This window comes from Tupaia chinensis, unplaced genomic scaffold (genome assembly GCF_000334495.1).
Source record: "Tupaia chinensis unplaced genomic scaffold, TupChi_1.0 Scaffold000612_1, whole genome shotgun sequence".
Lineage (NCBI taxonomy): Eukaryota > Metazoa > Chordata > Mammalia > Scandentia > Tupaiidae > Tupaia > Tupaia belangeri.
In genome coordinates, this window is record NW_006160131.1 from 1,644,518 (window position 1) to 1,659,104 (window position 14,587).

General features: G+C 41.2%; 1 protein-coding gene across 1 annotated transcript in view; it reads right to left on the reverse strand.

The window, feature by feature from the left end:
• FAF2 (Fas associated factor family member 2) overlaps nucleotides 1–14,587 on the reverse strand; it is a gene marked incomplete in the record, with an annotated part of 50,243 nt that overhangs the window by 22,009 nt on the left and 13,647 nt on the right. The window contains 1 exon segment of the mRNA XM_027775934.1: nucleotides 3,975–4,043. Coding sequence (XP_027631735.1) covers nucleotides 3,975–4,022 — 48 coding nt within the window.

Consider the following 14,587-nt stretch of genomic DNA (forward strand, 5'->3'; position numbering starts at 1 on the left):
CAAGCGCCACAGATGGAACCCTGCGAGACACGACCCTCTGTGTCTTTCCCTTTAACTGATTGGTTTTTTGAGAGAGGTTTTGCTATAGGGTACGCGTGCACATGCACTTGGCCTGAGTTTAAGCCATCAGGTCCAGGACTCGAACCGTGGTCGACTACCTAGGAGTCCAGCAACATAGCCATTATGCCAACCGGTGGTCCCCCTTTAACTGATTTTAATTTGTATCTGTTCCCTGTAATACACTGTAACTATAATTTTAACAGTTTTTGGTGAATTTTCCTTTGAACTATCAAACTTGAGGGAGGTTTAAGAAGTGAGGGTGAGCTTTGGGAGGCCCGTGTGCCCTCTAAACTTGATACATGGCTTTAAACTTTGTGGTTGGGCTAATTCCAGGTAGTCTCCTAGTTTCATTCTGTTAGGAAAGAATAACCTTTCAACAAGTCATGCAAGGGAAACCGAATATCCACATGCAAAAAAAAATCCTTGAACGCCTTTAATCACACTATATACACAAATTAACTCAAAATATACAAAAGGCCTAGAGGTAAAAGGTGAAATTATAAATCTCTTAAATAGAAGAAAACGGGGGTATAAATCTTCATGACCTTGAATGAGGCAATGGTATCTTAGTTATGATACCAAAACACAGGAAGCAAGAGAAAAAAAGTAGATCAAGTGGATTTCATTGAAGTGCAAAACTTTCATGCATCCAAGGGCTCTATCAAGAGAGTAAAGACAACTCACAGAATGGAAGAAAATATTTACAAATTACATATCTGATGAGACTCTGGTGCCTGGAATATGTATACAGAGCTTTTAGGGGTTATGGGGTGGCAGAGTGGCAATGCAACTGAACCTACATGAGAAAGATCTCGGGCTCATATCCCAAGCCCTCCCTGGGCATACTGTGTAACATGCATGTGCCCGTAATCTAGGCCATGCCCGTGGTGTGAAGGCACTACTAGGGATACCTTTCCTCTGACCCCTAGGTCTGTCGTGTTTTCTGATAGAAGAAATAAACTTGAAGAAAGAAAAAAGAACTCTTAAAATTCGATATCAAAAAGATAATCTGGGACTGGCAGATGGCGTAATGGTTATGTTGCTAGACTCACACATGGCTGACTACGATTCAAGTTCAAAATCCAGAGGGACAGAGTGAGGGGGGAGGAATGAGAATGCAAGCTTCCAGGTTGGCCATGTGGGAGTCCAGCGCCCTTAACTACCATGCCACCTGCTGGCCCCTCAAATTATTAATATAGTTCATGGAGGAGTAGGATAGAGAAATAGTGATAGGAAAGTGATTTGAGTGGCATTTTTATCATATTTCATCTTAGAACTTTTAGAAAGTTCTTTGAACTTTTTGAAAACTAAAATGATTTTTATGTACTTATGTGGTTTTTTTTTTAGTTATTAAAACAGACTAAATTAGGGAACCAGCAGTTAGCATAATGGCTGTGTCACCGGACTCCCACGTAGACAACTGCGGTTCGCGTCCCGGACCCGGTGGCTTAAAACTCACGCCGGGCGCGTGTGCATGCGTGCCCAAGATTCCAAGAGGAGAATGGAGAAGGGACTGCGGCGTGACCATCCCCCTTGGGGGTGATTTCTCGCGTTCTGTCTCTATGTCTCTCTCTGTCTGGCGAGTGCATGCGCCCTATAGCGAAAACCTCTCCAAAAAAAAAAAAAAAAAAGACTAAATTAAAAAAAAAAAAAACTATATATATAGCATAAACCATTTGTATGAGAAGGAAATAATGTATAAATTTATATAGCCATATATTATAGACTATGATAAACAGAAAAGGCTTAAAAGGATACCACCAAGATATACTGCCAGCTATTCCTGAAGTGGTGGGCTTTTTCTTCTTTACTTTTGGAATGCTCTGCCTGTGTAGGCACACATATGAGCATGGGTATTTTTACAAGCTTTTTAATACATTTATATTTCATATCAAAAAACGGTTAACATTATACCAGATAACTGTGAACCAAAGTTAAATAAATAAAACAGGGGCAGTAATATTAATAGATCAAATGAAAATTCTACGCAAAAAACACAAAAAACACAATCTGATGTTAACAGAGGGTATTACTGCAAGAAAGTAGTAACAGCCACGTCTTCATGTGCCAAATACAATAGCGTCAAATTTTATCAAAGTTAGAAAGTAGTCCCCAGAGTAGAATTAGAATGTTAGTATTATTTTACTTGCATCATGTACTTTCCACAGAGTGTACAAAATGTACACATTTGCTTTGATGTGTCCATTACTAACATTAGAAAGATATATAGATATAACTGCCATGCTATGTAAATGAACTTACACATACAATAAAGTCTGGAAAGACATATATACTTTTAAAATATCAAATATGGTTATCTCAAGACTATTATCAAAAACTCTCATTTTCAACTTCATGAACTTTTATAATCTAAATTTTTTAAAAGAATTATTTTAATTTTATGCATTCATTTATTTTAATTTGATGAGAGAGAGAGAGAAAGTGAGAAAGCAAGCCACCAGGTCTGAGACTCGAACTGCAGTCAACAATGTGGGAGTGTCCAGCGCTTTAACCACCATGCCACCCACTGGTCCCCAAGATCTAAATTTTTTACAGACATGAATTGTTTTTTGTAATCAGAAAAAATAAGATAACATTCCTGGGAAACAAAGAAATCTTTATATAACTACATGTAAGCCACTATGATAACAAGCATACCAAACCTGTATTCCACGAAGAACACATTAACTTGATAAACACCACATTGTCAATAGCTGAGGATGACACGTAAACAACTTATAGGAAGTTTTCATTTTATCCATATTTGTTTTAAAAAATTTTGAAACAAGTATTGCAAAATGTTTGATTTTCAGAAACCAGATATCAGGTACATAGTTGTTCTCTTTATATTTCTCTCTAAGTTTGAAATATTTAACTAAAAATATATTTTACAATGTTGATAGAATATTTCAAATGACAAAGAGATCTTAACGGATACCTACAGAAAATTTAAAAAATAAAAAGATAGACAAAAAGAAACCCCAAAACTCAAACTACTAGGAATTCCAAATATGTTCCTTTTTTTTTTTTTTTTTGGAGAGGTTTTTTGCTATAGGGCGCGTGCGCTCGCCAGACAGACAGAGAGAGACATAGAGACAGAAAGCGAGAAATCACCCCCCAGGGGGGATGGTCACGCCACAATCCCTTCTCCATTCTCCTCTCGGGATCTTGGGCACGCACACACACGCGCCTGGCGTGAGTTTTAAGTCAACGGGTCCGGGATGTAAACCGCGGTCGACTACGTGGGAGTCCAGTGACATACCCATTACGCTAACTGCTGGTTCCCCTTCCTAAATAATCTTGAGCTGAAGTAGAAAATCAAAACTATTTTCTCCCCCATTTGCCCAGAGGGTGTGTGCATTTGCCAGAGACAGAATGAGAGGAGAGGGTGTGGTTACACTGCAATCCCTTCTCCATTTTTCTGTTCTGCTTCACATCTGAAGCATGGATGTACTCAAGCCCAGCATGTTTTTCGTTTTTTGGGTTTTTTTTTTTTTTTTTTGAGGTTTTTGAGGTTTTTGCTACAGGGTGCGTGTGGTTGCCATAAAGACAGAGCGAGACAGACAGAAAGTGAGAAATCTTCCCCCAGGGGGATGGCCACCCCAATCCCTTCTCCTCCATTCTCCTCTCAGGATCTTGGGCACACCCACACACAAGCCCGGTGTGAGTTTAAGCCACGGGGTCCGGGACTCGGACCGCGGTCGACTACGTGGGAGTCCAGTGACATAGCCATTACGCCAACTGCTGGTCCCGCAAGCCCAGCATGTTTTTCAAGCCACCAGAAATAGGATGCAAGCTGCAGCTGGCCACGTGGGCTTCAGTTCCTTACCCACTAGGCCTCGTGGCTCGCACTGGAAAAATATTTTTTTTTTGACTCTTTATCAAATCAGAGGAAAACAAATAACCTTTTATACCTCTATGTTCCAGTTATGCTGTTCCAAAGTATGGCGACATTGATCCATAGATTCTATGCCAGTCAGATCCTGAAAGAATAAAAACAAAAAGTTACTTGGGGAAAACCAAATGGTACCTATGTAAATCTTCAATGCTCTCATTAGAAGACTGCTAATTAAAATCAACATTCTCCTTTCAAATTCAAGCTAAAAAATTAAAGATTTCTTCAACCTCCAAGTTTAGCAAAATATTATTTAATGTTAAATTATTCTGTTCATAATATTGTAATGCAGTTTAATTATTTACCTGTAAAATGGCATGTCTTGGGGATTTGGGCATGTACACATACACTCTCAATGTGTTTTTCAAGCCACCAGGTCCGAGACTCGAACCACATGGTCAGCCATGTAGGATCCAGCTGTCTTAATCACCGTACCACTGGATGACCCCAAATATTTTTAATGCAATTCAGATTTCTTCATCACAGTGTGTGTTCTATCCAAGGATCTTCTGACCTTCTAAATGATTTTTTTTTAAATTTACATACATTAAGATTGGTATATAACCTAGCTTACAGCATGAACTATGTAAAACTTTTTATTAAGAAGTCTATGGGGGCTGGCAGGTGACATGGTGGTTAAGGCACTGGACTCCCACATGGCTGACAGTAGTTGGAGTCCTAGACCTAGAGACTTGCTTTCTCGCCTCCCCCCAACACCCCGCCCCTACCACAAATCTCTGGCCAAATGAAAAGATGGTGGTAATAATAAACAAAATTAAATAAATAATTCCAAAATAAAAGAGTCTAAGGGCCAGCCCTGTGGCCCTGGTTAAGGAAGCCAGATCCCACGTGACCAACCATGCTGTTCAAATTTTAGTCCCAACGGTTTAAAAAATGTGCCATGCCCTCAAGAGGATATGCCCAGAATCCCAAAAGGATAAAGAAATGGAGGAGAAGGGATTGCAGCATGACCAGGCCCCACTGTGTGTGGGAAGATGATACCTCCTCCTCTGTCTGTCTTTGGCAAGCACATTGTCCTTGGCAAATTAAGAAAAAATAAATACAATTTTAAAAAATAGTGGGACTGAAACCAGCAGTTGGCTTAATGGCTACACTGCTGGACTCCCATGTCGTCGACCGCAGTTCGAGTCCCGGACCTGGTGGCTTAAACTCACGCCGGGCGCGTGTGCGTGCGTGCCCAAGATCCCGAGAGGAGAATGGAGAAGAATGGACTGCAGCGTGGCCATCCCCCCAGGAGGTGACGTCTTGCTTTCTAGGTCATTGTCTATGTCCCTCCTGGTGTCCAGTATTTAGTAAATCTAACAGTCTGTGTATATAGCACATAGCCAGAATTTTCAGAGCTAAACTCTAGTCTTCCTTCAAGGTCCAATACAAAGGTCAAATCCATCCATTTCTTCATTCTAACAAATGTCTACTGCGTGCCTATTCTATATACCACTGACTACGTCCAAGAAAAACAGAGGTGAGTAAGATAAAATTTTCTATCCTAAAAAAACTCCTCTTAACTATCAGGCATCATGGCAAAGAGTTCGATCTCAACCTGATAATAATGTGACAGCATAGACCGGTCTTGCCTTGATTCTGTACCCTGTGACCACGAAAAGGGATGTTTCAAATCCGAATTTAGCTTCCTTTAAGTGCAACATGAGGGTTTAATTTGGACTAGATATCCTTCCCAGAACTTTAAAAACAAAATAAAACTCAAAACGAAAGTTTCATTCTTTTTTGTTTGTTTTTAAAGGTTTTTGCTATAGGGTGCATGCACTTGCGGAGAGTGTGAGGGGTGAGAAAGTAGAAAATCACAGATACCCACACCCCAGGGAGGATGGCCACACCACAATCCCTTCTCCTCCATTCTCCTGTCAGGATTTTGGGCACACATGCATACACACCTGGTGTCATTTTCAAACCACCAGGTCTGGGACTCAAATCATAGCTTACCATGTGGGAGCCCAGCACCTTAACCACCATGCCATCTGCTGGCCCTGAAATTTTCATTCTTCAAGTGTGCAACTGTTTTTTGTTTTGTTTTGTTTTGTTTTGTTTTAAAATCACACAGTAGTACATACATTTGCTAATAAAATTTATCTTAGAGTTTAAAATACTGTAAAAATTTCAATGTGGAAATCAACAAGCTCCATTAAGAGCTCTAATGCTCATAAAAACTCTTGGATCTGCAATATACCAAAATACTTAACCTAATTTATAAGCAAAACCCTTGTGTAAGAATAAGCTGCAAGCTCAACTGAACAAACCTGCTTTCAATTGCTACTAGGAATAACTAATGCTGGACACACCTAGGGCAGGATCACTCACTTAATTATCAACACGTAGTCACTGCCCAGTATTCCAGATACCTAGGAATGGATACAGTCCTGCTCTCATTACACCTGCATATCAGAGGAAGGCTAACCAAGACAAAGCTCACACATGCACGCACGCATGCACACACACAGAAGATAAACAGGTTCTAGGAGATCCTTCTGGACTGATGCTCAAGGAAGGCTTACCCGAGGAGGCACTTGAGAAAAGATTTCAATGCAGACAGAGCCAGTCATAGGGAAATATGTGAAAAGAATATTCAAGGCAGATGGAAAACAAAAGCAAAAGGTCTGAGACAGATGAGTATGTGACACTATGGACTGAGAAAAAACTACGGAATTTTATAGAACAGAGTGAATCTTAATGTATGTAAATTAAAAAAAAATCATTTAGAAGGTCAGAAGATCCTTGGATAGAACACACACTGTGATGAAGAAATCTGAATTGCATTAAAAATATATGGAGTCATCCAGTGGTACGGTGGTTAAGACAGCTGGATCCTACATGGCTGACCATGTGGTTTGAGTCTCAGACCTGGTGGCTTGAAAAACACATTGAGAGTGTATGTGTACATGCCCAAATCCCCAGAGGAGGGAGAAATAGAGAGATCGCAGTGTGATCATCTCACACAGGTGGTGCTTTCTCACTTTTTCTCTCTGGGCAACCACACATGCCCTCTGGAAAACATAAAATTTTAAAAATATATAAACTTTTTCATATTTGTGTATTACATGAGTCTGAAACCACCTTGCTGAAGGTGCTGGGGAGGGAAAGGTGCTGACCCCAGCAACTCTGGGAGTGAATGGAGTCTGTAAGACCAAAGACAAAATGAACTGCAACACAGCACTGTCCTAGAGTTGGTAAAGCTGTTTACCATGGGAGTACATATTAATTTGAGAACTGCTGTATCTGTGTATGTATGCCACTATTTGTTTATTAACACATAAACAGATGGTGGACGGTGGGAGCCAGACTTTTTTTTTCTGTTTAAGTAGGAGGTAACCAAGGGGAGAAGGCTAGAATGATCCATGTGGAATGGTAGTGGATTAAAATGGGAGCATGTATATTAACTTAGGTTTAGCTTAATACAGATAACATAGATATGGGTAATTACATACAGGATATATATATCCTGTCAGCTGAGAAGAAATACACACAACCCTCCAGTAATAAACTTCTTTTTTTTTTTTTCTGTCAACGAATGATTAATTTTATTTATTATTATTAATTTGCTTCAGGGCAAGTACACTCACCAGGAAAAGAGAGAAAGTGAGAAAGCAAGCTGCCAGGTCAGGACTCAGACCATGGTTGGTCATGTGGGAGTCCAGAGCCCTAACCAGCACACTACCTGTTGGACCCTTCTCGCATTTTTTTTTTTTTTATAAAGAGAGAGATTTTTACTATAGGGCATGTACACTCACCAAAGAGAGAGAGAGAGAGAAAGAGACAGAAAGAAAGAAATCACCCCTAAGGGGGATGGCCAGGCCATAATTCCTTCTTCTCCATTCTCCTCACAGGATTTTGGGCATGCATGCACATGTGCCCAGCATGAGTTTCAAGCTGTCAAGTCTGAGACTTGAACCATGGTCAACTCTGTGGGAGTCCAGCAACATAACCATTATGGCATTTGCTGCCCCCCCATCTTGGTTTCTTTTTTTTTTTTGGAAAGGTTTTCGCTATAGGGCGCGTGCGCTCGCCGGACAGACAGAGACAGAGAGATAGAAAGCGAGAAATCACCCCCCAGAGGGGATGGCCACGCTGCAATCCCTTCTCCTCCATTCTCCTCTTGGGATCTTGGGCACACATGCACACAAGCCCAGCGTGAGTTTTAAGCCACCCGGTCCGGGACGCGAACCGCAGTTGACTACATGGGAGTCAAGCGACATAGCCATTACGCTAAATGCTGGTCCCCCATCTTGGTTTCTAATATCATTCTTTCATAAAAGGAAGCAGAGCTCCCTGGAGAACTGGCTGTTCCTAGGATTAGAGCAGGAAACTAGAAGACAGGCCTGGAGGATCTTGTAGTATCAGGAAGTAAAGAACTCAAAAAGCAAAACAAAAAATCCACAATCATGGGAGTGTGTCAATGGAACCCAGGAGTCAACTGAAAGAGATGACAGTGGCTAAAGATAGAACAATTTGAGCAAAGAAATAAATTATGTAGTAATGGATGATAACCCAAAGTATAAAATAAACATGATATAAATACATAATTGAATAAATAAGAGAGAAAATAGACAAATGTCCTGCACAGAAAAATTCCCAATGATCTGTGTCGATAGATGACCTTCAAGGAGGTGGAACATAACTTCTTACTCTCCCAGGAGGACTCCGCGCAATGACTTCTTTCCAAAGAATACAGTGGGGGTGGGGCAGGGGGTGGCTTGACAGTGGGGAGACCTGGCACACTACCTCAGCTCGGGGGTCAAGCCATCACCAACAACTGATCAAGGCTGACTGTGTGAACCCTTGACACAGTGCAGTGAATGAGCTCTACCTTGTGGCCTTCCTCCCAAAGCCTCTAACTCTAACTCAAACAGGAGAAAAGATATTAGGACAATCTCAATGGAAGAACCTTCTAAAGAACTCCTACAAAATACCTGACCATTACGCCTGCAAACCCTCAGGGTCATCAAAAGCAAGGAAAGTCCAAAATACTGTCCTAGCCAGAAGATCCTATCACGTGACTACAAAATATAATGTGGTATCCTAAGTGGGATTTTGGGGCAGAAAAAGTAGTAAACTATGGTAAGCCTAAATAAAAGATTCAGATTTTTAGTTCTTAAGTAAAAAAAAAAAAACTAAGGAAATCCTTGTATGAACTTTAGTTTTTAATGATGTATCAACATTCATTCATTGGTTATACAAATGTAAAACTGTTAGTTTGTAACAATAGGACAAATGTACAACTAACGTTAGTTTGTAATGATGCATCAGTATTCCTTCCTTAGTTATGAGAAATGTTACAACTAATGTTACCATGCTATCAAAGTTAGGACATAGGGAACACTAAATGTATACAGCTGCTTTCTGTATTGTCTTCAATTTTCTGTGAAATTAAATCTAATCTAAAAAAAAAAAAACGGAGCAGGCTCTGAAATATGCCACTGTACTAAATGCATCATGTAAGACTGGGCTGCCTGATCTCAATGTGAGCGGTAAGACTGCTTCTAGTGATCAGTCAAAAAGCCAGTAGCTGGTCAAAAGCCAGTATGCTGGGACCAGCAGTTAGCGTAATGGCTATGTCGTTGGACTGCCACGTAGTCGACCGCGGTTCGCGTCCTGGACCCGGTGGCTTAAAACTCACGCCAGGCGCATGTGCGTGCGTGCCCAAAATCCCAAGAAGAGAATGGAGGAGAAGGGATTGCGGCATGGCCATCCCCCCTGGAGGGTGATTTCTCGCTTTCTGTTTCTCTCTGTCTGGCGAGCGCATGTGCCCTATAGCAAAAAAAACTCTCAAAAAAAAAAAAAAAAAAAAAAAAAAAAAACCAGTATGCTGAACTCGGTGGCACTCGCTGTCTGAAGACAGTTGCACTCCAAATCCAAACAGGGTTGGTTACCTGGGTTTTCTTTCAGGGTTTCTGTTTCTTTCTATGTTTCTTTGCATCTTTTGAAACCTAGTATAAGATAGGTAAAGAAAGCTTAAATACTAGATAAAGACAGGAAATGAGGGCAGGGGAACTATGGTCTCAACCAATATTAATACAATTGGTTTACATTTCATTTTATTTCTTTTCGGTTCCCTGTGCACCAAGAAAACAGTTTAGGGCCTTGATTCAACCACTTTCCATTTTTTTCTCCCCAAGATTACAGAGGAGCTAGTTGATGGCCTTTGCTTCTCCTTTCTAAACTATAAGCACACTGAGAAGACTCTGGTTATCTGTGTCTTTTGATCTTTGTAGGACTCTTTTTCTGTTTTTTTTTTTTTTTTGAGTATTTTTTTTTTCTTTTTGTTACAGGACACGTGTGCTCGCCAGAAAGAGAGCGCGAGAGAGAAAGCGAGAAATCGCCCCCCAGGGGGGATGGTCACACCACAATCCCTTGTCCTCCATTCTCTTTTCAGGATCCTGGGCACGCACGCACACACACCTGGCATGAGTTTAAGCCACTGGGTCCAGGACTCGAACCACGATCGACTACATGGGAGTCCAGCGACATAGCCATTACCCCAACTGCTGGTCCCATCATTTTTTTTTTTTAGGAGGTTTTTGTAATAGGGTGCGTGTGCTTGCCAGACAGACAGACAGACAGAGACAGAGAGATGGAAAGTGAGAAATCACCCCCCAGGGGGGATAGCCACTCCGCAATCCCTTCTCCTCCATTCTCCTCTCGGGATCTTGGGCACACATGCACACGTGCCTGGCGTGAGTTTTCAGCTACCGGGTCCGGGACGCGAACCGCAGTCAACTACATGGGAGTCCAGCGACATAGCCATCACGCTAACTGCTGGTCCCCTGGTCCCATCTTTGTAGGACTTTTGCTGGTGTTTTGTCTCCAAGCTGGGGAACGACTCTTTTACTTCACCTCCTACATTACTAAGGGACATCCAGTCACGGTTGGGAGCCTCCTCTGGTTTCTCGTCTCCGTCTCCATGAGATTCCTCTCACCTAGAGCTGCACTCCTTCGCATACTCTTACTCGTATCAAATACTTCCTCATGGACTCATCGTCATAATCCGTTTAATGATTACATAATATTCCAACTGGCTATAATTTTTATATATGTGCTACAACTGCTTCAAACTTTTCAACATTCAAGTAGTGCTTTGATGACTTCTGTCTATAAGGTTTCTCTGTATTAAGGACTTTTCTCTTGTTATCCATTTAAAAATCTAGACTAAGGAGTATGAATGCTTTCTAAGTTCTTGATATATAGTGCCAAAATGCATCTAAGGACTATTCTCACTTACTTGAGTAGAACTGGTTTCAATGTGAGTCAAAAGCTAAGTACTGGGTTGCTGCAAAAGTCGTGATGCATTTTTCTGTTTTTCTATGCAAAAATGTGTCATGACTTTCCAGCGACCCAATATATCTCTGGCCAATACTCGTTGCACTTAAGTGCCAATGCGAGTTTTGTAATGCTAGCTGTGAGACGTTCCATTGGCTTCACTACTATCTCTTTCCTTAACATCATCTGTTTGGCTATCAGCTCTTCTGAAAGAGAGGCAAAGCAGAAGTAGAAGTAGAAGGAGTGTTAGACTTAACCACCAGTCACAGGTTTCAAGTTCTTTCCAGAGCAATTTGTTTTTTTCCTTATAATTTGCTAGATGGTGCATGTACTCGCCAGAGAGACAGAAAGAGAAAGAAGGGAGACAAGAAAGCACCCCCCCTTCCCCCCCGAGGGTGGCCACTCTACAATTCCTTTTCCTCCATTCTCCTCTTGGGATTTCAGGCACATGTGCACGGCATGTTTTTTTAAGCCACCGGGTCCAGGACTCAAACCATACAGTCATATGGGATCCAGCTGCCTTAAACTATCATGCCACTGGCTGGCCCCAGAGTAATTTCTTTAGAAGTCAACAAGTTGTAATGACTTTTTTTTAAAGGAAACTCTCTTTTGAGGAAAGAACCTATTTCCCTCTATATTCCCAAGACCCAGTGTAATGCCTTATCATACAATAGGAAATGTTTGAATGAGTAAATGAATCCTACCTCACTCTAATAATAAATTTTTATTTGATCTCTCTAGTTTCTTTTTTTCTAAATAATTTTTTATTTCATTTATTATTATTAGTTTTTTAAAATTTACTATAAGGCACATGTGCTCACCAAAGGGGGAGAGAGAGAGAGAGAGAGAGAGAGAAAGTGAGAAAGCCAGATGTCAAGTCCAGGACTCAAACCGTGGTTGTCAGGGGGGAATCAAGCACCTTAGCCACCACACCACCTGCTGGCCCAATCTCTCTAGTTTCTTCTAAAACATTGTTCTCACTAGTATTCATTTACTCCTACTCTGTGTTAGGAATTATGCTAGCTATTATCACTACATTTTTCTTAAGAATCTTCTGAAACAGGTTTCCCCATCAACCACATTATCAGTTAAGAGTATCAAGTCTTTTAAAAGAAATATACAGAAGCACCTCACACCAGTGCAGGCACACACTGCTTAGTAAAGGTTACCTGGGGGGGACCAGAGTTGGCATAATGGCTGTCACTGGACTCCCATGTAGTTGACCGCGGTTCAAGTCCCGGACTCGGTAGCTTAAATAAATAAATTTTAAAGAGAAAATACACCCTTCTTTATTAAAAAAAAAAAAAAAAAAAATCTGAATAATGCAATCCCCCCTAAATAGCTTGTTCTTTTTAAAAAATATATTACTTTTATTTTTATTGGCATAGGGTGTGTAACCCTGCCAGAGAAAGAAAGAAACAGAGAAAAAGAGAAAGAGGGAGAGGAAGAAAGCACCTCCCAATGGGTCACGGTCACACTGCAACCCCTTCTCCATTTCTCCATCCTGCTGGGGTTTGGGGCAAGCACGCATAAGTGCCCAGTGTGCTTTTCAAGCCACAGAGGCTGAAATTTTAACAGCTATCAGTGATGTGAGATCCAGCTTCCTCAACCACTAGGCCATGGGGCTAGCCTTGGCTTGCTCTCTAGAAATCTGGTTTATAATCAGATCTACTGTGGGGGTCTGACACCGCATTGAACAAAAGAACTGCAACGGGTCTAAAGGCCAACTCTGGTGCCTCCTCCCCTGACCTCCCAGGGCCACATGACAACATCGAGAACTGCTACCTCGAATCCCCACTAGGCAAGTCCATCCAAATGTGTCCTACAGAGAAATAGACCCTGCTCCGTGTTGTTCTTCCTTTGGTCCCTCAGATATTACTCTAATTCCATGAACTGACCTACCCAGGATTTATAAGAAAACTGCATTTAGTTACATCAACTTGCAGTAAAGAATAATTGAGTGACAGCACTAGTGGCAGGAGGACAGCACTTACCTTCGGGGGAAAATATACCGAGTCCCTCTCTCCAGTAAAACATACAGAAAGACTGGGAGAGTGTGTGAGCTACTCTATGCCCCTCTTCTACTCTGCCTTGGCCTAACTTCCTCCTCTTCCAAGTCAGAAGACAAGAGAACATCAATCACTCTGCCCCCAGCCTTTGAAATGATGTGACTACCTCTTGCTCAAGTAAGATTTAAGAAAGGTATCTCAAACAACAGACGCTGTGGAGTATTCCAACCAGGCACCTCATTCAACTCTTGGGGCAGATATTAGAGAACTAGGTCGGTTCTCTTTCCACATCTTATTGTTTATACTAACAAACACTCCCAGGGGTTGCTGTGAATTTCAGCTGATACCTAACTATCCTCTAAATTTCTATTGGTTTTGCAGCTCTAGCCTGTTGAGGATGCATACTTTAAGTTCTGTTTTCAGACAGCCCCCGAGAGAAACCTGGGGAAAATCAGGGGATCTTTCTTCTCTCCTTCCTACCACACAGATGGCTTTACTATGTTTATGCAATAGGTTCTCTACTGTATGAATAAATGACTTCTCTGACAGTGGCAGGATAAACGGAATCTGAAGTTCATTCAGAAAGTTAAATGATTGGGACTAGCAGTTAGTGTGGTGGTTAAGGTGCTGGTAGTTCAAGTCCCAGACCTGTGGCTTGAAACTCACACCAGTCCATGTATGCAAGTGTGGGGGTGTATGCACGCGTGCGCCCAAAATTCCAAGAGGAGACTGGAGGAAAACCGACTAGAGCGTGACAATCCCTGCTGGGGGTGATTTGTCACTTTCTGTCTCTCTGCCTCCAGTAAGCACACATGCTCTATAGCAAAAATCTCTCTCTCTCTAAAAAAAAAAAAAAAAAAAAAAAAAGTATTAAGTGAAATAAGTAGGTGAGTTTTGTTAGACAGAGGATAACTAGAGTCTTCAATAAGTCCTCATTCTAATTCTACCACTCACTAGCTTGGTAACTTTAGGGATCTTTCTTAGGTTTAGTTTCCTTATCGGTAAAATAAATAAAAGTAGTGTTTAATCCCTTGGGCTGTGAAGATTAAGTACACAGTCTTAATACAAGTTAGCTGTTAAGAAACTGGAGGGACACATTAAAAAGACATTTGTCAAGTATTGTGCAATGATCCTGAACTTGCTTAAAAGGTTGTTAAGTACTATAATCAGATTATTTTCGGGGGATCAAAAAAGGTATCACGGAGTAGAAAAGGAAAGGGTATAAGTAAGGGAACAGTGAAGTACGGTCAGATCAAAAGGTGCAAAGAAACATTTCAAGCTATTCTAATCAATGCCGTGCTAATCACCTATTAGAAAAATTATTCTGGAAAAG